The sequence below is a fragment of the Artibeus jamaicensis genome, unplaced genomic scaffold (genome assembly GCF_021234435.1).
Source record: "Artibeus jamaicensis isolate MK-2021 breed Jamaican fruit bat unplaced genomic scaffold, CSHL_Jam_final scaffold_1283, whole genome shotgun sequence".
In the NCBI taxonomy this organism is placed as follows: domain Eukaryota; kingdom Metazoa; phylum Chordata; class Mammalia; order Chiroptera; family Phyllostomidae; genus Artibeus; species Artibeus jamaicensis.
In genome coordinates this window covers 18,350,630-18,375,796 of record NW_026522028.1, presented here as the reverse complement: position 1 = coordinate 18,375,796, position 25,167 = coordinate 18,350,630, and the positions used below count along the sequence as shown (strand labels likewise).

General features: G+C 44.7%; 1 protein-coding gene across 1 annotated transcript in view; it reads left to right on the top strand.

Annotated features, from left to right (window-relative positions):
• The first annotated feature begins 5,286 nt into the window (after positions 1-5,286).
• GRPR (gastrin releasing peptide receptor) overlaps positions 5,287-25,167 on the top strand; it is a 39,781-nt gene continuing 19,900 nt past the window's right edge. The window contains exon 1 of the mRNA XM_037157494.2: positions 5,287-5,950. Coding sequence (XP_037013389.2) covers positions 5,556-5,950 — 395 coding nt within the window. The 5' untranslated portion in view covers positions 5,287-5,555. The remainder of the gene's footprint in view (positions 5,951-25,167) is intronic.

The following is a 25,167-nucleotide window of genomic DNA, read 5'->3' as shown; positions in this document are numbered from 1 at the left end:
TGGGTTGCTGGCCAGGTCCCCAGCGGGGAGCATGTCAGAAGCAACCACACATTGATGTTTCTCTCCCTTACCCTCTGTCTAAAAATAAATAAATAAAATATTTAAAAAAGGAAATAAAATAAAATGCAAGTAATAATTTAGGACATCTGGGGTGGGGCCTGACAATCTGTATTTCTTCATTTTTTAAGACTTTATTTCTTGTTATACAAAGGGGAAGGGAGGGAGGAAGAGAGGGAGAGAATTAATGTGTGATTTCCCCTCATCTGGCCCCCACTGGGGACCGGGCTCATAACCCAGGCATGTACTCTGACTAGGAATCAAACTAGCCACCCTTTGGTTCACAGCCTGTGCTCAAGCCACTGAACTACACCAGCCAGGGCTAGAATCTGTATTTCTTTTTTTTTTAATTAATTTTATTTAGTTATTTTTCAAGTACAGTTTTTTGTCTATTTTTCCCATCCCAGCCTCCCCCGCCCCTTGCTCCCTACCTCCCTCCCATTTCCACCCCCCATAGTTCTCGTCCCTGTGTCCTTCCTATTTGTTCCTCCAAATCCCTCCCCCTTTTTCCCGTTAACTTCCTTTCCTTCTCCCCTCTGGTCACTATCCCCTTGTTCTCTATTTCAGTGTCTTTTTTTTTTCTGCTTGCTTGTTTGTTTTGCTGTTTAGCTTCCTGTTAAAGGTGAGATCATATGGTATTTGTCTTTCAGCACCTGGCCTATTTCACTCAGCATAATGCTTTCCAGTTCCATCCATGTTGTTGCAAAAGGTAGTAGCTCCTTCTTTCTCTCTGCAGCATAGAATTCCATTGTGTATATGTACTACAATTTTTGGATCCATTCATTTACTGATGGGCACCTAGGTTGCTCAAGCTCTCAAGTAATGCCCATGCCGCTGACTCAAGGAACACACTTTGGGTCATAGCAACAATCTCCTAAATGTGCTTCCTTGTTCACCCTCTGCTTCTGCAGGAGAAACACTATCATATTCTCATGACCTCTGGATCACATAGTGTCTGCACCACTGGCCCTTACCTTGTGACAGTGCTGGAATCCCCCTGGGGACCTCGTGGAAAAACACTGCTTCTTGGGTTCCAACCATGCAGACTCTGATTCAGGAGGTCTGGGATAGGGCTTTTGGACATTTTCAAGAAGCACTGCAGGTGATCTTGATGATTTCTTAAAAGTGTCTTATAAGCTGAAACCTTAGTGTAAGGTTTTTCCCAGAAGATCTAATTTCATTTATTTCTATTTATTACTCCCCTTCGAACCTTTGTTCCAGGCAGACTGTCTCTCAAACAGACCGAGAATCCTCTTCTCTTTATTCTGCTCCACCTACAAATTCTACCCATTCTGTAATAATTTATCATGGCTGTGTATGCTCATTGGCACCTTACCCAAAACACCAACTACTGGAAGCCTCAATGTCATGCATACAGCTGGTGGGATGAGATGTTATCTCTACTCTCTTTGGTCCTGTTGAATCCACCTACCTTCCAGAATTCTACCAAATCACTGTACCTTCGTATTTGAGTCCCACAGAAAACCCACCTTTCTGGAAGAATGAAAAAATGTAACTTGCTTGACTGAAAATAGAATGAGAAGTGACACTCCTGCCCTGACACATAAGAAAGGATGCCGAGTCACATTCCGATTCTATTCAGAAACTGGAGTCCCTGGGGACAGGGACTTTGTATTATATTTGTCCTACATCATTTCTGTAAGTCAAAGGCAGCTCATAGTCACCATTCAATAAGAAGCTAGCAACTGTCTAAATATTTGGTGATCTACTGGAAGGTGATGCATAATGGTAGGGAAGGAAAGAATCACAGCCACTTACTTGTAGATAATTAGATGTTGAACCTCAGTATATCTTCACTCGTGAAAAATCATTAGAACAAGTCTGTAGGGCTGTGGAACACGTAAGACTACCAGCGCCGAGAAATCAGTATCTGTGAGTATCAGCCTAACTTATATGGGAAGAAAACCTAATGGCCCAGTTGGATTTAAGAAGTGAGGCTGACTTAATATAGAGGAGTAACTAAAGAAATATCAAAAACATCATCCAGGAGTCCCTGTTTGTGAACCGATATTATGCCCTCTGGACCAAACTTAACGGAAAAACAAGATCCATCACCATTTCACCCACATCTGCCTCTAGCTGCATCTCACATTGCTCTTTTCCCACCCTGTCTCTTCCCATCTAGATGGCCTTTCAGGACTTGTAGCTGTCCCCTGCTCAATGCCATGCTCTTTCTTTTATGCCTGTGCCTTAAGAACATTCTGTTCTCTCCATTCAAAAGGTTCTGACAAACAACTTTTAAGATCAAATGTCATCTTCTCTGGATAAAAGATGACTGCTTCATTCTAAAGAGAAGAAGGGGTCTAAATTGCGACTTTTTAAAAAAGCCAGAGTTTATTTCTATTTGAATAATATTCAAGGAACTTTCAGGTTAAGAGGCCCAGAGATGTCAGTTTAATATAATATTATAGCCAGGGGCTGGCTGTTGCTGCCTCTGCTTCAAAAAAAATTCTCAGGACGACCCTGGGCCATTTGATGCCTCCCTAATTTTTTTCAGTCTGAGGGTGGTGAACTCTTCTGAGTTTTAACATCATTCATACAAGGCTATCCCTCCAATAATGGCAATAAAAAGAATGCCACAAGCAATCATTATCATTGATAAGAAGAAAGGTACATGACCAGAGAAGAAAGCCATCAGAGCAATTTTAAAAAGCAAAATTAGGCCCTGGCTGGTGTAGCTCAGTGGATTGAGCACGGGCCTGCGAACCAGACAATCACGGTTCGATTCCCAGTCAGGGCACATGCCTGGGTTGCAGGCCAGTTCCCAGCAGGGGACACACGAGAGGCAGCCATACATTGATGTTTCTCTCCTTCTCTTCCCCTCTAAAGATAAATAAATAAAATATTTTTTAAAAAAAAGCAAAATTATTAACCCAGTATAGAAGAAAGAGAAGCATCTGCAGAACCTACGTGAAAACCTTTCTTCTATTGTTTTTTAAAACCAAGTCCTCTGACTATGAATTGATAGTTGGGATCATGATGGGTCTTATAACATGTATGTTCATGTTATTTTTTCAAGGTCTTCCACTGTGGTGGATATTTGACAAATGTCTTCATAGTAAATGGAGAAGTTGCTGATTTACATGTATAAGTAGGAACTTCTGCCTGTTGATCCAAGGTTAATTGCTCTTCTGATTTTACTGGGCTTTTCTACAGTAAAATTACAATAAAGAAATAAAATAAAAAAAGAGCCCTAATTGGTGCAGCTCAGTTGGTTGAGCATTGACCTACAAAGTGAAGGGTCGCTGGTTTGATTCCCAGTTGGGGTACACACCTGAGTTGAGGGTTCAGTCCCGTTCGCATATGTGAGAGGCAACTGATTCTTGTTTCCCTCTCACATCAATATTTCTCTCCCTCTCTCTAAAAGTAAATAATAACTAAAATCTTTTAAAGAAAGTCTCAATCACAACAATAATAGTAGTTACAGTAACAGCAGCTAATATTAATTGAGCACTTACTATGTAGCAAGTATTGTGAAGTATTAAAGTAGATAATTTTGTTTAAATTCTCAACTTATTTTAACTTTACAGACAAGGAGCTTGAAGCTTAAGACACCCAGTAACTTACCAAGGTAATAAATGAGGGAGCCAGAATTTAAGCACAGAGTTCATATACTGCGTAAATATATACTTAGGGACTCATGCACATAGACAGCAATGTGGTGATTGCTGGGGGACAGGGAGGATAAGGGGACTAAATGGTAATGGAAATAATACAAGAATACAATAAAGGTTACATCAAAAATGAAAAAGAAAAGATATACTTGAGGCAACTAATGACCACCACTAGGCTCATGGTTATTGACTCATTACTGGTTATGCTGATCTCCACTGCAAAGCTCTCACCCTCCCGGCATGCAGCATCAAACTCTGCTGCTGGCTGAGAGGAGCGCAAACCCGCTGGATTTATGGAAGGAGCACGGTGACCATCTCAGGATTGTAACCGAAAATTTCCATGACAACACAGTTGGAGGCTTTCTTGCTGAGTCCTGGCATGGTGATAAGTGCGAGCTTCTTTATTCCTATGGATCCTGAAAAACACAAACGTTCAGTGGCAATACATGGTACTAACTGGTTTTCTCTGATGTTCCTGCGATCGAGCTGTCTCCACGTGTAAGTCTGGTGGGTCCACCTTTGTAATGTACTTATAACTTGTTGGCTTAAGGTGTTAGACTCAATACGATACTACCTCCTCAGTAAAGCCTTTCCTGGCACCCTGTCTACTCTAAGTTCTTTCTTTCTATGTCCTAATTCCTCAGTATTCTATCTGTAACTCCTTTACAGTTCATTTTCCTACTCAGGGCTAAGAGGAAATGTGCTATAAAACATGGCAAGCATTCAGTAAAAATTGCAAATAACCGCATCAAAATGACAATTCATGTCATTTTTAATCCCAATGAAAAAAGACCCATTTTTCTGGAAAAGATCTTTGAGAGTTAAGAATACAGCTGGCTCCTGATGTCATTTCTCCTGGTGGAGGGAATGAGAACGGCCTGGGAAACAGCATGTATGGATTCTGCCTCTGGTTTTCACAGACGTCAGTTGCTGACGGTTTAAGGCATGGGTCTCATGCCCATTTTTCCTCAGTAGTATCCCCATTCAAAGAAAGAGGCTCAGTGGGACAAGCTCACATTTGGACACCTGTGTATCTGTGTACATTTAATTCAGAGGCCGACCTCATTTTATAGCAACCTTGCCTAACATGTCATTTTAATGCATTGGAAAAGATGAGGAGGATGTGAGTTCCATGTGGATTCGTGAGCAGAGCATCAAAAATATTTCCAGAGGCTTTGCATAATAGTGCTAGCAACATTTATGAAATACCTATCAAAGGCACTGCATCTTAAATGAGAAGCCAAATGCATTCGTTAAAAAGCCCTGTGAGCACAGGAACCCCAGTCTGCTGGTGGAGAGACCGGGCAGTGATTGAAGTGTCCAGCAGGGGGCTGGCATTCTCTGTCTATAAGTAGCCCTGGGTCCTCTTCAGAACCTCAGTTCAGCACAGCTGCTGTTTGCCAGTGAAGCCAGTGACGTGCAAAGCATCCTGCCTATAGGATTTGAGGCTTTCTCAGTGCAGTTTTTTTCTACCCACTTTAAACCTTCAGGTTCTAAGTATCAGGAAAGACAGGAAATGCAGCGTGAATATAGCACACTCAAAGTTCTTAGTTAACTGCAGCGGAGACTCAGACTGGAATGGGGATAGGAAGAGTTGATACAGAGTGGGTTTAACTCTAAACCCTTGTTCACTGAAGTTAGAAATGTATTGCATTGGTCATTTTAAGACCAGATTGGCACCAGCATCAAAATAGTGACAGGCAGTTTGGAATGCCATAGTCTATTATGTACTCGGAGTATTTCTATTAAAGAAGACAAGAACCTGGCAGAGATTTTTGTCCTCATCTTCACCAACTGCAAAATCAAAAGTTAAGAAACAGCGTCTCAGGACACTTTTTAGGTGGCATAGGAAGAATCTAGAGGATGGCTCTAAATGATTGCTTCATTCAGACCGTGCCCTGCAACATCTCCAACCACAGTATGGATCTTCCCGTGAACGAGGACTGGTTCCACCGGGGCATCCTCTATGTCATCCCTGCAATTTACGGGGTCATCATTCTGATAGGCCTCACTGGCAACATCACACTGATCAAGATCTTCTGTACCGTGAAGTCCATGAGAAATGTACCAAACCTGTTCATCTCCAGCCTGGCTTTAGGAGACCTGCTCCTCTTGGTGACCTGTGCTCCGGTGGATGCCAGCAGGTACCTGGCTGACCGATGGCTATTTGGGAGGATTGGCTGCAAACTGATCCCCTTTATACAGCTTACCTCAGTGGGGGTGTCAGTCTTCACACTCACCGCTCTCTCAGCAGACAGGTAAGTACTGGAGGATAGTTACATTCTTTCAGGGTGGTGGATGCCTCAGTAAATGAGCTACAACGTTGGGACAGACGGAGCTGTTTGCATAAACGGAAGTTTCACTCAAACTCAGATTCTCTTCCAAGGCATGTTTTTGTTTTGAGGATTGCTTCTTGAGTTGGACATATTGGTTTCACAGAGAAAAGTGAATGGATGGCAGGGTAAAAAAGCGGGGGCAAGTGAGAAAAAAATCTCAGTGTAAGGTGGAGGTGCATTTTCTGGAGACAAATCGATTTAGTGTGGATTTTTCCCAACTTCTTGCTCCCTGTGAACTTAGTTGACCAGGGAGGGGGAAAAATCACAACTAATAGAGTTTCAACCCCAGGCAAATGTTACTAAGAAGAATTCAAAATCTTCGGAGAACAAGAAAGCCTCACTGCATTTCTAATTCAAAATGTTCCTTCAGAAATGAGCAACGGGAGAAGTAAGTGCCGATTCCTTGAAATTCATTTTCCTCAGTTAACTTTAATCACAGCTGATTTTTTAAACTTTATTTTTATTGTTGATGGCAGGTTGTCTGTAACCAAACAGTTCGTGTGCTCGTTTTCCTAAGAATCTCTTATGTGAAATCAAACATTAGTGGATGTTTTTTTCTTGAGAAAGCTCCATTCAGCATAGATTTTGAATTTTAATATCTTTGATAAGATACTTCCATATACAGAGACCCTGGAGTTTTTTTTTCGGGGGTGGCAGTTGAGGGGAGTTGGTACAATGTTTTATTCTAGTAAATATACATATTGTGAACTGCATTTCTTGCGTGAACACATTGCTTAAAAATTTATATTTATTCATTCTTAAAAATTCCTATTCATTTTCTGAATACCTGGTTGAATTAACCAGTGAAGAAATAACTGCGCTATTCCCACAAGTGGCTGAACGTAGTTTATGGACTTCTGAGCTCTAGAAACTGGACGTAGTAATGAATAGACACCAGACACATTACAGAGCAGATGGTCAAATTACGAAAAATTGGCACAGTGTACCAAAGGCTATATATTTTTATTTTAGAATCAACTGTATGTTCTGGTGTTAAAGATACATAAGCATTTGAAAGTGTACCAGGAAAGGCACCGAAGCAGTTCTTGAAAATTTATGCTCCAGAGAAAATGTCCCACATTGTAACACATGTGCTGCTAGATTCTCATTTTGTAGAGGAACGAACAGTCCCCAGGTGATCTGGCTTTGTTGAGTAATGAACAAATAAGACAGTGTTATCAGTATTTGTAGACATGTGTTTATACTTAGCTGCCTGAAGTACACTGCTCAGTACACGGCATTTTTTAAAAGTTGAAAAGGAACAGCCCAGAAATGGGGTTTGCACATCATACCGGCTGGGCGGGGTCTCTCCATTCCTGCTCCTCACCCCCAGCCTTCTGTGACCCTGAACGTTGGCCTAGGAGCAGTTCCGAGTGTCGATTCAGGGCAGGCAAACTTCGAAGGTGGCGGGAGGTCTGGGGCTCATTACCAGTGGCCGAGGGCACTTGAGGATCAGGAGAATTTTCTTCATGAGAAGATGACATTGTTGTTTCCGGGGCTGTGAGAGCAGTAGTACAGATGGTGTTTACTCTCTTGTCGGTGGGGGCGGGGAGTGGGAGCAGAGAGGAAAGTGAGGATGTGGGGTGTAAAGATGCAGCTGCACCGAACCCCTCTGCGGAGTGTTTCAGAGCACACCAAATCCACCGTCAGCAAAAAGGCACTTTCAAAAGCCGAGTTTGTCAGCTCTAGCGTGTTCTCAGTGAGTTGATAGTCCCTGCGTGTCCTTCCCAGTGCAGAAATCACTATGAGCTTCCATAAAACGAACTTTTTGTGTTTTCCTAAGGCTTAAAAAGGCTGATGGAGGCCCTGGCTGGTGTAGCTCAGTGGATTGAGCACGGGCCTGCGAACCAGACAATCGCGGTTCGATTCCCAGTCAGGGCACATACCTGGGTTGCAGGCCAGTTCCCAGCAAGGGACGCACGAAAGACAACCATACATTGATGTTTCTCTCCCTCTCTCCTTTCAAAGATAAATAAATAAAATATTAAAAAAAAAAGGCTGATGGATCGCCTGGACCACAGGTAGTGCATCTAACCAACTTCAACAAGAATAGGGATTGAGCTACTTAAATAATGTAAGACTGTACTTATCCATTTATCTCATTTTTAAGACATTGGAGCGTTATAACAACCTCATGAGGTTGGCAGGGCAGATATGTAAATCCACATATATACAATATCTACTTTTTCTCAATAAGCCAATAGGACGTCATCTATATACAGTAACCTAGTGTACAGTCCAATATATGTTTACACACGTCTGTATGACAATATAACTACCACCCAGATGGAGGTATGGAACAGTTCCAGCGTACTAGAAGTTTCTCTTATGCTCCTTTCCAGGTGATACCCACCCCCACAAAGAGGCAATCACTATTCTGAGTTCAATTATCCGGATTATTTTCTCCAGATTATGCTTGTTGTGCTTATCATTATGTTTGCTATATGCACGTATCTTGGTGCATATAGCAATGGTTTGTTCTTTTGAATCGTCAGGTAGTATTCCATTATATGACTATACCTCTATTCATTTATCCATTCTAATGCTGATGGACATTGGGTTGTTTCCAGTTTGGGATTGATATAACCTTCTCTGGATATTCTTATTTATATCTTTTAAAGTTCGAGTTTATTCCAAAGTGGTAGTCTGCGCTGGATAGAATTGATAGAGTCACCCAGAAAGTCACCCAGACCTTCCAAACTGCATGATCATTGCAGTCATTGAGGAGCTTTAAAAATTTAGATTCCTAGCCCCGTCCTAAATCTACTCAATCAGGGCTTCTGAGGTGTTAACAGGCACAACACTCATCACCCACCCTGCTCCCTGTAGGTTGGCCAGCAATGCCAGCAACTCATCCCAACCTCCTTTCCGCAGCGCTCCCCTTCCCCAGGTAAACGTCAGTCTTTTTTAATATGAAAAGAATGAATTTTTCTAGAAAAGTTCACACTGCTGCCACTGTGTCCAAGGGGAGACTTCAAGACAGTCCCAGAAACCAGAATTCTGGCTTTCACACGGCCAACTGATCACAGATTTGCAATCAAACTCCTCCAAGAGAGGTCCCTGCCCTCCCACTCCTTTGCATACACGCTGATGTCCTCAAACAGTAGCTACATTGAGTTCTTGGCCCTGCATCCTTGCGTATAGTGTATCACACTCACTCTCCAGAAAGCCTTGCCCTTTCCTGAATAGAATGTTCCACTTCCCATCCCATGTGATATATGGCTTGCAAAGGGCCCGGCACTTCAAGCTATTTTCTGTCATTACGACCTGTAAGAGGGAGTCAGACCAAGTTATGTAACTCTGCGACCTTAGTTGAATTATCTGTAAAATAATAGAGTTGAGCTAGATGATTTCAAAGATCCTTCCAAGTTTTAAAAAAATGATTATTTATTTATTCTTTAGAGAGAGGACAGGAGGGAGAAAGAGAGGGAGAAAAACATCAATGTGTGGTTGCCTCTTATACGACGCCACCTACCGGGGACCTGGTTTGCAACCCGGGGATGTATCTGGAATGGGAATTGAATCAGTGACCATTTGGTTTGCAGTCCAGTGCTCAATCCATTGAGCAACACCAGCCAGGGTGATTCTTCTAAATTTTATAATTTATGGCTTTAAAAAAATCTGTCATTTTGCCTATCATTTGGAGTCTGGCTCAAGTCTCTTCCTTAAAGCCCTAAGTTAGCCCATTCTAGCCCAAATTTCCTAACCCTCTTCTAAACATGAGACTTAGGATCTGAGACACAAATTATCTTATGACATCTTTCACCTTGCTGTTTTGAAATATTTGACTCATTGGTCTTTTTTTAGCCTCTTATATATTCATTGCTTTAACTCTTCAAGTATATCTGTCATTAAGAATGTTGAGGACAGAGATTTCTTATATATTCTTGTATCTTCCACAGTGCCTCACATGGTTCTTCGTAACAAATGAGCGGTCAATAAATATTTCTTAATTAATTAAAATTATGGTTAATTTACACATACTTTTTCTTCTCATTATTATTAATTTTCCCTATTTTTTCGAACTCACCTGAAAGCATACTCTTAAAAATGTTTCATTTGGTTTATGTGTTTCTCTATATTAAGCTCTCATTATTTAGGTACATGAGAGAAAAGCTACTTTTAGTCAACGAATAGATTTGGGGGATAAATAAATGGGTGGAGATGGAAAGATGGATGGATGGATGGATGGATGGATGGATTTTTTGCATGATGGTCTTTCCTACTAGATGCCCATCTCTGTACTAGGTGCCTCAGTATTGTATAAATGGAATTTAAGACCTGAACTGAACACTTAACAGGAAAAGGGTGAGTAGAGTTTGTGTTTTCTTTTCTAGGAAGTGTAAAGTATAAAGCTGGATTTAATACCTGCTTTAGTATCATCATCCAGTGTTACTGCTGCTGGAATGGGGCTCAAAGAGTGAATCTGAAAGACAGGAAGATGAAGCAGTTCTCATGTGACGGGGTCCTTGTTCGATCTCATGAAAGACTGTTCAGACTTTCCCCCTCCCTTGTGATGTGAAATGTGTAAAGAAACAGGAAAGTGTTCCATTCATACGGTCTTCTTGAAGTGCAGATTCTTTGAATGTACCACCAGGAATTTAGGAGATAATATAGTTATCAGCTTTCCTGACACCTAGAGCTGCATGGTCCAACATGCCAGCCACTAACCTCACATACTTATTTAACTGTAATAAAAGTAAACATTCAGTTCCCCGGTCACACAAACCACATGTCAAGTGCTTAGTAGCAATATTTGACTCTACTTGACAGTGCAGGTACAGAACATTCCCATCGTTGCTGAAAGTTCTATTGGACAGAAGAGAGTTTGCTCTGTGCCTTTGGATCCAAATCTCTTTCTCGAGATCCCCATTACCTGCTCTCACTCCTTGAGGGTATCAGGAATTCCTCAGATTAACAAATATCAAATGGCTCTCAGCTGTATAAGGTCTTCCAGTCTCCTGGCAGCCCAATACAATGACCAGCCACAGGCTTGGGGAATTTAGGCATCCCATTGATGAGGTTTTGAGCTCTGAAGAATACATGTGGCATTCACTTTACAGGTCTGCACTATGAACTTCTACCTGATCCTTCCATTCTCTTTGGCCAGGTCTCCTTTCACCTGCCAGTTTGCCTTTCTATCTATACTGAGACTTGACATTGCTCCAGTTAAATTCTGTTTCTCATTGTCTTCCACATGTGCCACCTGACCCCCCCCCCCCCCCCGTCTTCATTTCTCCCTCCCCGGTGGCCAGGCTCTCTCCCCTTCATCTATCCAAGTCCTAGCAGTCCTTCAAGGCTCACTTCAAATGCCTTCTCTTCTAGGAAGCATTCACCGATCTTTTCTTTTTTCTTTCCCAAGATGCTTTTGCCTATTCATTAAATCCCAAATCTATCCTACTTTGTATCACTAGGTCCTTTCCATAGTTGTCTTCTCTACTTTCTCCATCATATGGGAAGCTCCTTGAGTTCTCTGTCTTCTTTGAAAGCCAGGCCCACCTTACATCTAGTAAGAGGACAACAAATTACAGCTTGGTTGATGTTTGAGCAATAACAAAATGATGATGTCCAATGGCTACAAATAAAGTTCAAGCCCTTGTAAATGGTGTTCTGAGACTCAATGCCTAATTGGAGGAGGAAGTTCCACACACCTCCAACATGTAATTCTCGGAATTCCAGCTGGTTATCTGAGAATTCAACTCAACTCTGACAAAATCTAGCCAGAGACAGCATCAAATTCCACAGGTTGAAGGCTCAGTCCTACTAGGCTGCAACACCTACTCCCTGCCCTGACTTCAGACACTAGTCTCAAGTCCAGGTTGTTACCTATACTTCTGACCAACTGGCTATAAAGCAAAGGATCTCATAATGTTACGGGAAAATGAAGCGACCAGACACCGAGGGATTCTGGAGTACGAGGTTTATTCCTTTCCGTGCATGGGCCCAGAGGAGTCAGTCTCCAAATTCTGAGCCCCGAACAAAGGATTCTTGCGGAATATATAGATTAGGGGTTTTCCTGTGTACGTGACAAACGTGGGGTACAGAAACAGAATGTGATAATCGTTCTATTAGTGGGGGTGCTAGTTTCAGTCCTACTGACTATCTGGCTATCCGCTCTCCTGGCGGGGGGTGCTAGTTCCAGTCCTACTGACTATCCGCTCTCCAGACAGCCCCATGGCTCTCCTATTGCGCCCGCGGTCCTAGGCGAGCCAAAGTCTCCTGGGGCTTCTCCTTCATTCCCCCCATGTGGGTGCTTAGACAGCGCTTTCGTTTGTCTCTGCACCCAGAAGAGGATTCCTCTGCTCGTATCGTTGTTGAAGCATTAGTATGCGGCTGGTGGTCTTCCTTACTAACGTACTTTCCAGCTGACTGACTACCGTCCTGATGGCCCAGGGTCCTATAGTAATAATAAGTATGAGTATTATTACTGGACCTAGGATGGGGGCCAGAGTGGAGAGTAAAATCCACCAAGACGTGGGTCTATTCCCTGAGCCTGGTCTGAACCTAGTTTTTAGTTCACTAATACGCTGGATGTTTTCTTCAACTAGGCCACTTTCATGAACAAAATAACAGCATTCCTCCCCCAAGAATATGCAGGTGCCTCCTTTGTCTGCAGTGAGGAGGTCCAGAGCCCGGCAATTCTGCTGCGCTACTCTGGCCAGGGAGAGGATCTGGCGTTGGAGTGAAGCCATGGAGGTGGCTACTGAGGATAGAGCCTCGTTGAGTTCCTGGCGTATGGCTTCTTGGGATTGCAGACTAGTGGCTAGGCCGGCTCCCCCTGCACCGATGCCAGCGATAGAAGCTGCAAATCTCAAGCCTACTAAAACTGGGAGGAATACAGCTTGTTTATGCAAGGTGGAACCGACGTACTTAGCTTCTAATTCACCTGGGGGATAACCAAAAAGCTGAGGGGCTAGGGCTACTAAAAAGTATACCTGAGTATCTGAGCAATTAATCTTTGGAAGTAAGGTCTGGTTAGCCCAGAAAAATAGTCCATCGGGTGGGTGGAGGGTAGTGGCTCTCCTTTCCTTACACCAGTCCGAGCTGTTGAGGTAGGACTCTTCCCCCTGGTTCTTATATAGGGGCGCCTTGACTGGTCCGGTGTACTGGCCTTGGCTGGATCTTGTTGTCTCAGAGGGAGTAGCGTTCACTCGGACTGCTATCAGAGGGGGTCTGCTGAGGGAAGCACAGAGGAAGCAGTCTGAGAGTTCTCAGGGCTACTCAAATTGAGGAGAGCTGCTCCCTCCTGAATCAGAGTGATCCAGGAAAAGGTGGGTTGTCAAACTGCTGGTTCAGTATTCTCTATTGTTTCCTGAACAGTTTTTAAATGATGTAGTCCTATATATAATTCCCTTCTTTTGAAGACTAGAACATCTCCTACTGGTCCAGAATGGAGCATATTTACATAAACTTGCCCTTTAACTCCCTTTTCCCATTTCGGGTCTTCTGCTCTGTCTAGGGTTATCCAAACGTACCTCCCGTCATTAGCATGGACTCTGCAGTCTCGGTAGACACAACCCCCATACGTTTCTGGCCACCAATTGCAGCTATCTTCTACCTGATCTTCCTGGAAGCAAACAAACGGGTCTGCGCCCCAAAACCACTCATTTAGACATTCGAGGGCTCCTACCTTAACGGCTATTTTTGCTTTTCCCTTACACAATCCCTTACAGTCGAAGGTAGCCAGAGTGGCTACCGTAGTCCAAGTCCCTTGTTCTCTATATTCTTGTACTACTATTGTCTCCTTATATTGCCCTGTGGCGAGGATGAGTGGGAAAGTTAGGACAATCAGAGCAAAAGCTACGGGGGGCATGATTCTATACAAAACAACTAAGAAGTTGAAAAGTACACACTAGTCCAAGGTAAAGGAGTTCTAGGACGATCTGCTCGCCTGGTGACCAGTCCCCTGGAGCAGTGTACCAGAGTCCAAGTCCCCCGAAGACGGTGAAGGTCCCGATGATGGCGTGATGCTCCCAGGAACAACGGTCCATTCTGTTCTCCCCTCCTGGGGAGTTTTCCGCAGCCTCAGGGCAGGCACTCGGTCTGGTCCTGGCGCTCTCCTCTCAGCGGTGCCCTCGGGAGGTGCTGCAGCCTTGGCGCGTGTGTGGTGGATCCAAGGAGTTATACCTGCAACCTTTAAAGCAGTGCGGGTAGTTAACAGAATCAGGTAGGGCCCAACCCACCTAGGTTGGAGGGATTCTCTTTTCCAGTCTTTTACCCGTACGTATTGTCCTGGCTGGAAAGAGTGGGCTGGCCCCCCTGTCTGGACTATTTCTAGCCCTAGGTGAGCTTGCCTAATTCTATCTAGCTCTTGGCCTAAGGCTGTTAAGTAAGCAGTCTGTCTGGTTTCTCCCAGGGTAGCTAAATCCGTTGTGCGGGGCAGTTGTGTTAGAGGGGTGGCTCTCCCGCAGAGGATCTCGAAAGGTGTGTGACCTGCCAGGTTAGGTGTGCATCTAACTCTGAAGAGGGCGAGGGGTAGCAGGTCTGGCCATGGCAGGCGGGTTTCTTGGCAGAGCTTCCCTAGAGTCTCTTTCAGGGTCCTGTTCATTCTTTCAACTTTTCCTGAACTTTGGGGTCGATAGGCAGCATGGAGGTTCCATTTGAGGTTCAGACTCTTAGTTAATAGCTGATTACTTTTGCAGTGAAAGCTGGGCCGTTGTCGCTCTGGAGGCTGTAGGGTAGTCCGTGGTGAGGTATGATTTCCCACAGTAGCACCCGGGCTACTTCGTGTGCCTTCTCTGTCCGAGTGGGGAAGGCCTCTACCCACCCTGAAAATGTGCAGACGAGGACTAGGAGATACTTGTAACCGCGGCTGGGCTTGAGTTCGGTGAAATCCACCTGAAGGTCCTCTAGGGGCTGGCTTCCCGTGTACTGGATCCCGGGAGGGACTGCCTTTGCTACCTTAGCATTGTGTTGGGCACACGTCTGGCACCGTGAGGTGACTGAGGAGCAAAGGGCATCAAGATTTGGGATGTACAGGTACTTTCCTAATAGCTGGCTCAGCTTTGTCCTCCCGAGGTGGGTCAGCTGGTGGCAGTTTTGGACTAGGTTCCTCCCCTGGCTTTGTGGTATGTAGATGCGCCCGTCTTGGAGTTTCCAAAGCCCTTCGGGGGTCTCCCGGGCCTGTACTCCCATGGCCCATTTGTGTTCTTCTGGACTGTAATCCTCCTTGGCTGGAATGGTCCCTAGCAGCGGTTCTATGGTAGCCGGGGCCTCTGGGGGCAGGCGCGCTGCTTGTTTAGCAGCTTGGTCCGCCAAGTAGTTTCCTCTTATTTCGTTACTGTTTCCCCTTTGATGTCCCCTGCAGTGCACGACCACCGCTACCTGGAGTGGTGCGTTGACAGCTTCTAGTAGTCTCAGTATTTCTTGTTTGTTCTTTATCCCCTTTCCTGCTGAGGTTAGTAGTCCTCTTTCTTTATAGATGGCTCCATGGAAATGCAGAGTGGCGTAGGCGTATTTTGAATCGGTGTAGATGTTGACCCTTTTCCCTTTGCTCAGTTCTAGTGCTCTAATGAGGGCAAACAGTTCTGCTCTCTGCGCTGACCACCCCACTGGCAGAACTTTTGCCTCGACTACTGCGTCTTGGGTGGTCACAGCATACCCAGCGCGACGTTCCCCTGTCTCTGTTAGGTAACCGCTCCCATCAGTATATAATGTCCAGTCCTTCGAAGGGAGCAGCTGGTCTTTTAAATCTGGTCGACTGGCATATACCTGATCTGTGACATCTATGCAGTCATGATCTGGGACCCCCTCCTCAGCAGGCAAGTACGTGGCTGGATTGACTGATCGTACTGTCTTTGGGTGCACACGGGGGTTGCCCTGAAGTAGCCCCTGGTATTGGGCCAGCCGAGGGTTGGAGAGGTGCTTATGTCCAGCCCCTCTAGGAGGCTATGCACGGCATGGGGCAGATAGAGGACAGCCTCTTGCCCAAAAGTCAGTGTGTCGGCCTCTTTCAGCAGGATGGTGGCGGCGGTGACCGCTGTTAAACACAGCAGTCACCCAGCTGCTACGTTATCCAGCTGTCTGGAAAGGTAGGCTACCGGTCGCTTCCAGGGGCCGTAGTCCTGGGTCAGTACCCCTAAAGCAATTTTGTCCTTCTCGTGGACGTAGAGCCAGAAAGGCCTCGCCGGGTCAGGGAGCCCCAAGGCAGGCGCACGGGTCAAGCAGTCTTTGATCTGTTGGAAGCCCTCCGCCTGGTCCTCTGTCCATTGAAAGGGCTCTGTGTCTGGGCCCTTGACCACTTAATAGAGAGGCCTACCCAGTTGGGCGTATCCTGGAATCCACAGGCGACAGAACCCGGCGGCCCCTAGGAACTCTCTGAGTTGTCAGCAATTTGATGGGGCCGCCATTTGCTTTATGACTGCTTTCCTCTCCGTGCCTAGCTTCCGCTGCCCCTGACTTATCTGAAACCCTAGGTATTTTACCATCTCCTGACAGAGCTGTGCCTTTTTCTTAGACACCCGGTACCCTTGCTCTTGCAATAGTTGTAGAAGAGCCCCCGTATGGGCTGGACAGTTATCTTCTCCTTGCTCTGCCAGTAGGAGGTCATCTACATACTGGAGGAAGGTGACCTCCGGGTACTCGTCTCTGAATGGCCGCAAGTCTCGCGCCAGGGCCTCACTGAAAACGGTGGGTGAGTTCTTAAACCCTTGCGGCAGTCGCGTCCACGTTAATTGTGTCTTTTCACCCGATACCGGGTCTTCCCACTCAAAGGCGAAGATGTCCTGCAACTGTGGAGCTAGTGGGGTGCAGAAAAATGCATCCTTTAAATCTAGGCAGGTGAAATGAGTAGCGGCGTTCGGTATCTGACCGAGCAAGGTGTACAGGTTCGGGACAACTGGGTGCAAGGTCACTGTGGCCTGATTGACTGCCCTTACTTAAGTCCTGCACCGGCCGGTACCCAGTTCCATCCGGTTTCTTCACCAGGAGCAGAGGGGTATTCCATGGGGATTGGCAAGGGATTAAAATTCCTGTCTGTAGATGCTTATTGATTATAGGCGCGATCCCTAGCTGCGCGTCTCGGGGAATGGGGTACTGCTTTAATCTCCGCGGGGTGGCTCCAGGCACCAGCTCTACTAGCACCGGCTCTCTGCCTCGAGCTAGTCCCGGAGGATTGTCCTCCGCCCATACGCGGGGATAGGCTTCCCATAGGGCATCCCGGGGTGCCACCCCTTGCTGTTGGTGGAGTCTGTATTCCTCCTCCCTTGGCAGTACTAGTGCAATTGTCCGTGGAAATGGGAGGTCTAATGTGGCCCCTTCTGGACGGAAAGTCACGCGCGCTGCTAGTTTGGTCAGGATGTCCCGGCCTAGCAGCGGGAATGGGCAGCCTGGCAGGTACAAGAACTCGTGGGTGATCTGGTGGCCCCCCAGTTCCACCTTCCGGGCCTGGCAGAACCTCTGGGGGCTAGCTGAGAGTCCCGTCGCTCCCTGCACTAGTACCTTCTTTCCGGTGGGTGGGCCTACCAGTTGGGTGACAACTGAGTGTTCTGCCCCGGTGTTTACCGTAAAGTCAATGTCCTGGCCCCCTACTCGCATTCTGACCATGGGCTCTTAGGGGCCGAGAATGATGGAGCCCGGTCGGTCCTAGTCTTGCCCGAATCCTGCCAAGGCTAAGACATTGGGGGCCGGTGCTGCTGGGACCCCGGTCCCTGCCGGATCGGAGGTTTGTCCCTCCTGCCTCTTTAGGGCTGGGCAGTCACGCTTCCAATGTCCCCTCTCTTTGCAGTAGGCACACTGATCTTTCTCTGCCTTGGAATGGCCTTTTTTCCTAGCGGGTCCTTTTTGGGTTTGAGGCGACCCACTTAAGGCCATGGCTAGTAGGGCAGCCTGCATCTTTTGGTTCTCTATCCGAGCCATGGCTGCTACCTCATCCCAGTTTTCAAAGACCTTGTTGGCCACTGCCATCAGCTGGTTCAGGTTCATGCCAGCAAATCCTTCTAACTTTTGTAATTTTCTCCTGATGTCTGGAGCGGACTGTGAGACAAACGCCATGGCTACCATACACTGATTTTCTGCAGCCTCGGGGTCGGAGGGGGTGTATACTCAGTAGGCCTCCATCAGCCTTTCAAGGAAGTCCCCGGGGCACTCATCTGCCCTCTGGAGCACTGTAGCTACCTTGGCCATATTAGTCGGCTTCTGAGCCGCTGCCCTGACTCCCTGGAGGAGGGAGTGGCGATAGAGGTCAAGAGCCGCCCGACCTTGTTCAGTGTTTGGGTCCCAGGCTGGCTGCTGCTCAGGTGCAGCTGCACGGGCATAGTCCGAAGGGTCTAGGGTCCCGGCCGGGGCATGCGCCTCTAGAAATCGCCGGGCCTCTAGAAGGATCTTTCTCCTCTCCTCAGTGTTGAACAAGGTGAGGAGAAGTTGGCGACAGTCTAACCACGTTGGCCGGTGGGTTTGGAAGATGGAGTCTACTAACTCTATCATTGCTTGTGGTTTCTCTGAAAAGGGTGGCGTGTGGTGTTTCCAATTCAGCAGGTCAGTTGTACTAAAAGGTTGATAATAGTACATGACCGGACCTGGTTGGATCGTCCCGTCTTCATTTACGCGGGGCGCTGCCTGAACTTCCCTGAGGGGCATCTGGAATGGGCCCTGGTGGTGGCTTCTCAGGCGAGCCGCCATTGGTGGCGAGTCTGGTCGGGGCTGAGGCAGCACAGGGTAACGGACCGCCTCTGGTTCCTGGGGCTGCTGTGGGGAGACCGACTGGGGTGGAGTCAGGGGCTCAGCTGCCGGTGCGGTCGGGGGTCCAGGTGATGCTCTATAAGGGGGCGGCTGGAAGACAACTAGTTCATCCTCCTGGGAGGGGTCTTGGTGGATGGGAGGCCTAGATCGAGCCACTAAGACAGCGGATGAGCTCTCTCTAAATTGGGAGCCGCAAGCTCGAGACCTCGTTAGTCCCTTCTCTCTAGCACCTCTCGATCGTGCTTGCGCCCCTGCGCATTGGCTCAGCCACTGAGGCATGTCCTGTGCTAATTCCTGCCATCTGTCTATATAGGGGAACTGGTCTGGCTGTCCTGGCTTCCCGGTGACTTTGGCATGGACTGCCCTATTTGTGGAGAGGTTCAAAGTTCCCTCGGGGGGCCAGCCATTCTAAAATAGTGGACGGTTTTCCTCCCATTCTGAAGCCTCCCACACGACGCGGACACACAAAGGGCAGGGTTTCACTCGCTCATCCGCCTGGCCTGCTCCCTCGCGGGACGAAGTCGGTCTTGGCTAAGGTTGCCCCAGCAGAATTCGGGGGTTAGCTGCCAACCGTTATGCCGTATGACCTGACACAGGAACCGCAGGTTGGGACCCACTCTTGCTCCGTAGGACCAGCCCGTGGAGCCACAAACACAGTCACGCACACTTTCACACTCAAGCACTCCGAGTTTAAACAATCCCTCCCTGAGTAGGGGTCAAATGGTTGAACTCAGCATGAATCCGACCCAAGCTCAGGTCCCTCCCCGAGTGAGGGTCAAGTGGTCGGATCAGCGTGGATCCGACCCAAGGTTCTACTTAGAGGTGACCCAAGCTCCTATAGGCTTGCCAGTGTACCACTCTGGCTACATCTTCGAAGTGTTCACCAACCTAGAAGTCAACCTTTTGAGTTTTTATGGCGGCTTCATTACATAGTCATGATTGATTAAATTATTGGCCATTGGCAACTGATTCAACCTACAGCCTCTCTCCTCTTCCTGGAAGTGGGAGAAGGGGGTAGGGAAGGGCAGGATTGAAAGTTTCAATGTGCCAGTCACATGATTGGGTCTCTTGGTGACCAGTCCCCATCCTTTAGTGCTTTCGAAGATTCATCTCATTAACGTAACAAAAGATACCTGCATCACTCTCAAAGCTTATGAAATTCTAAAAGTTTTCTGAGTTGTGGTCTACTAACTGTGGACAAAGACAAAATATACGAGAAATATATTTTGGTCATCCGAATGACCAAATACATATTTCTTATAAATCATAGTATGATGCCTCCTTTCAGAGAAAGACCAAAAGAAGTGATAGAATTTGGCCTTATCACGACAAACTCAGAATGAAGTCAGACTTGAACTCTATTGTCCTCATTCCAAGTCCCAGTTAGCTTCAGGAGAATTGGCAACTTTTCTTCAGAAACTATCAAAACACAGAGTCTGGTTCTATTTCTCTTCTCTGGGAAGCGGGAGTTACCCACCCCAAGATGTACTGTTTTGAGGGATACCATGGAAGTTACTCGCTTTCCCTGTCCCTATCTAGAGATCACCCAGTAACTACAAAGGCTCCTCTTACTATGCTAGAGGCCCACCTTCATTAATTCCAAGGAGACTGATCTTTTCCCACAAGAGAAGACGATTTAATCTCTTGTCCCTGTGTTGTAAAGTTTACATGAACCATCAGTTCCTAATTTTTCTATAGTACAACTTTTCTGAAGGATGTGTTGTCTCTCTGGAAGGAGACTTAAATCCTGTCTCCCTCCACTGAAGGATGTGTCCCAGGGCAGGTGCAATGGAAGTGGGGTTTCCCAGAAAGGCTCTTTTAATTGGAGCCTTTTCAATTTTGCTGTGGAGAGAAGGGCAGCAAAGAACTTTGACCTTGTCTGTGTAGACTTTGATGTGATTAATGAAGTATCATTCCCGGCAACTTAATATTCATGGAAGCAAAAAACCCCCCAAAACATAGACTGGATCATGAAACTTAGGCCATAGTTTGAAAGGGCTCCCTGGTGAGGATTTTTATTGGACTGTACTTGTCAATAACACCCTTTGTAAATAGACTAAATTTGCATTTTTGCACTTGTAAATCTTCCTGGTATGTGGGGCTTGCATAAATTCTCTCTTAAAAAGCATGTTTTGCAGAATAAAAGAAAAAAAATTTCTCCATTCCTTTTTTTCTTCCTCCCAAAATATTTTTTTATTACAGTCACCTTTGAAACTCTGGTGATTAATATCTGATGTTTGCTGCTACTTAAAATAATTTTATTTTCTTCAAAATCTCTAAGAAGCTGCTGGTTCACTTCACACATTAAAGGTCACCTTTTGTAGGTCTTCATTGGCTACTCAGTTTAAAGGAATAATCAACACTTTTCTACCATCCAATTTCTTTTTTTTGGTTGATGGAGGTGTGTTACATTTAGTTACATTTTTACATCCAGTAAAAATGTATGTAACCATACATTTGGTTACATTCAGTAAATTTTTAATTGTACAAGATTCTATGAATTTTGACTCATATAGTCATTAAACCACTAGCACCACAATCGCAACACAGAACATTTTCATTATCCCCGAAATTTTCTCACGTCCTTTGTTGTCTATCCCCTTTGTCCACCCCTAGCTCCTACTTTTTTCTAGACTACATCAATTAGGCTTCTCAGAGAGCTGCCTTGGCCTTTTAGAAAGACAGTTACAGAGGCACAAGAAGTGAACCAGCTGAGCTGCTTGGAGTCAGGGAACAAGTTACAAAGGCAAAAGAATGAATCTTGGAGACAGGTTCATTCAGAGGATTTAGCCCAAGATAAACTGTCACTGCCCACTGCTCCCCTGGTTGCAAGTCTAGTGGGGAAACTTAGAGCTTAGGGGGAAAAAAGCAAAGATACATGCCTGAATAAGGCATGGGCATGTTCTACGCAGAGAGTATGCACGGGGTTCTTTGTCTTAAGGGTTTTTGTTTGTTTTCCAAGGGCAGGTATTGTACGGGAGGTCACAGGGGAAGATCTCAATAGAATATAAGTCAGCTTTCCACATGTGTCCTTTAATATGCGATTCATCAAAACTAGCATTTAGGGTCACGATTGTGGTCTATAGTGATTGGTTGGAGCTAATGTAGGGTCATTAGTCAGTGCAGTTGGTCCTATTCCAGCTACCATGTTGCTTCATCTGGTATTGCTGCTTTTCTGGGCCTAGAGCTGAAACACGGAACTGAGGCTCAGCTGTTATCTCTAGTTGAACCCAACCTCTATCTCTGTAGTCAACAGACCCAAGGCTTTGTTCCCAAATAATTTAATGCTGATCACAAGCTCATTGTCCTGAGGGCTTAATGGTTAAGGCAGTGGGTGTACAAGGGAGAAGGAGGCAGGTGAGTCAGAGTGCTGCAAGAGGCCACTCTACCAGCTGTCTCAGTTCCCCATTCCACATAACAAGAAGTTTTCTGGGTCCTTACTATCTTGCCTCAAATGAAAAGAAGCATGCATGAAGGAATTAAGAAATGAATGAATTTGGGTAGGTTCTACTGAGTGAACTAGGACTATTGGTTTTGGTCTCTAAATCATATTTACTTCCTTTGATGCTTAGCAGTGACTGCAGTAAAAGAGTGGTTTCTTGACCCTTGATGATAGGACCTTATGCAGGTTTCACGGGTACTGTTTGGAGGCTAGTTTTTAAGAAAAACAAGAAAAATTATAAATACAAAGTTAGGTAGAGAAGTGAATGTTTAAAAATATTTAGAAATCCTATATTCCATTACGAATCACAATGAATTACAAATTTAAATAAGTTGATAAATTCCACAAACATCACAAAATGCAGAAAAATAACAGGGTATCTATCAACTGCCTGATACGCATCTACCACACTTATTTTCTCAAACATATTGGCTTCATCCTCATTTCTCTCCTCTTAAAATGACAATGGTATGGAAATATCATTTTCTATAGAGAAACCAGAAAGATAAGTCAGTGTTTCACATGGTTGATTAAAATCAACTTATTAATGACAGATTAGAAAATTTTCTTTAAGTTTCATAACTCATTATTAGTAATGTTACATAAATATTTAGGATCATTATCCAATGCTTAGGATTGTTTGAGAAACTCACTCTTAAGCTTCTTTCCTGTATGGCAGGGATATCAAACTCATTTTCAGTGGGGGCCGCATCAGTCTCCCAGTTGCCTTCAAAGGGCTGAATGTAATTTCAATTCCTTAACTATTAAGGAGTAGTTACATGTATGCAGTCCTAGCATTATTTTGGCCCTTTGAAGGCAACCGCAAGGCTGATGTGGCCCCTGGTGAAAATGAGTTTGACATCCCTTCTATATGGGCTATAAAATTCCACATTTCAAGCTTCCGTGTGCCTGGACTGATCTTAAATACGCACTTAATTGATGATTCCCATTAATCTATTTGCCATGGGTGTCTTTGCATTGAGTTTTAAGTTATCGTCATCAATGTCGGGATTTATATCAGTATACATAAAATGAATGACTTTACACAAATATATTTGCTATTTGTAAGTTGGCTACAGGTTCCTGTCTTCTAACATGGACATAATAAACTCAATTCTGTTAATATACAAGGTCTAGGACAAGTAAGGCCTGCTTGAGTGTGGTTTGCAGGGTAATAATATGGGTGTAATAATTTATAGTTTTAACTTGAACATTAAACCTAAGATGTTATATGGTATACTTGAATATGATATTTTTAGGTCATAGAATTACATGCTTATGATTTTGTAATAGGGGCATTATTTGTGCCGGATACTGTATTTAGATTTAAATCTACTATCTTTTTATTTAGTTTTTATTGTTCTCATCTGTTTCGTACTCGCTTTTCCCTCCCTTCTTGCACTCTATTACATTAATTAAATATTTTTATCATTTTATTCCTCCTCCCCTCATGAGCTTGTTAAATATAAGCTCTTGTTAGTGTGGTCTGAGGGGCTACCCTAGAGTTTACAAGATGCATCCTTGACTTATTGGAATTTACTATAAATTGGAACTTTCTTGCTTCCCAGATAATTTAAGGATAATAGGGGACTTTAACCTCCTTTTAATTCCTTCCTGTCCTTTTTTTTTTGGTTATCATTATTCTATATTTTAATTCTCTCTATATTTTAAACCCTACTAGACATTGTGTTTAGTGTTTTTACATACTTTACATTTACTCATATTTACGTTGACATTTACACTGATTCCTGTATTTACCTTTCCCATTGTTCTCCATTCCTTCCTGCTTCTCTGGTTTCATATGAAATCATTTCGCTTCTGCCCGGAGAATGCCCTTCAGTATTTCATTTAGTGTACATCTAAGGGAAATACATTTTCTGGTTTTGTCTGAAAATGTCTTTATTTCGTGTAATTTGGGGGAAGATATTTTCACTGAGCACAGAATTCTAGCCTGGCCCTCATATCTTTCACACTTTGAAGTACTGTCCTCTGACTTCCGCTGTGAACTCAGATGTCAGTTTCATTGTTGCTCCTTTAAAATTATTGATTTTTTTGACAGATTAAAAAAATTCTCCTTATCTTTGGCTTTCAGCAGCATCACTATAATGTATTTAAGTGTGGTTTTCTTTGTATGTTCCTGCTTGAAATTCATAGTTTTTCTTAAATCTGTGGCTTGAAGATTTCAGCTAATTTTGGAAAGACCTCAACCATTACAAGTTCAAATATTGCCTCTGTCTCACGCTGTTTTTCCTTTCCTTCTCTATTGTGTCTACATATAAGCAGAAAAACTATAGGTCAACTTTCAGCTTTTTCCTCTCATGGTTTGCATTTATTGAGGCAAGGACTTGTATACTAGGGTCAGGTCTCTGTTACCAAAAATTATTTTAAGCACAATTTCATTTTACCACTTCACCATGTCCCATGAAATTCCTACTCCCCTTTCTGCATTTTCTACTCCTCTTTCTCACTGTAATCAGTTTTGACCTTTTCGGGTCTTTAATCTTCTTTTCAGCTGTCTAGTCTGTTTCTAAAGCTCCTATTTAATTCTTAACTTCAGTTCTAGAATTTCTGTTTGGTGCCATCTTGTCATCTAATTTCTTGAATTAGCTCCAGTATATTGTAAAATCCCTCTCTGGCAACCTTAATATGTGGAACCTCTCAAAGTCTGTCTCTATTACATATTTTCTTCTTTGCTTTTTGGCCATTTCGTTTTACCTCCTGATATAAGATACAATGTTTTTCACTACCTGATTTTCTATGAGAAGAACTATAAATAATCTGAAGCTCTGGACAGTGTTATCTTCCAGGAAAGATTAGCTTTTGCTCCTTTCAGGCACTTGGGAGGTGACTGTGAATCTGACCCAATCAGGGATGGAGACTGGGCTTGGGTCTTTGTGAGAATGGGTCTATTTATGGTTCAGCCTTACTACTAGGATGTACCCCTTTGTGCACCTCAGCTGAAAGCCTGGCTTGTTTACCTGGACTTCTCTTCTAGGTGGGCCCTGACCTCCATTTATTG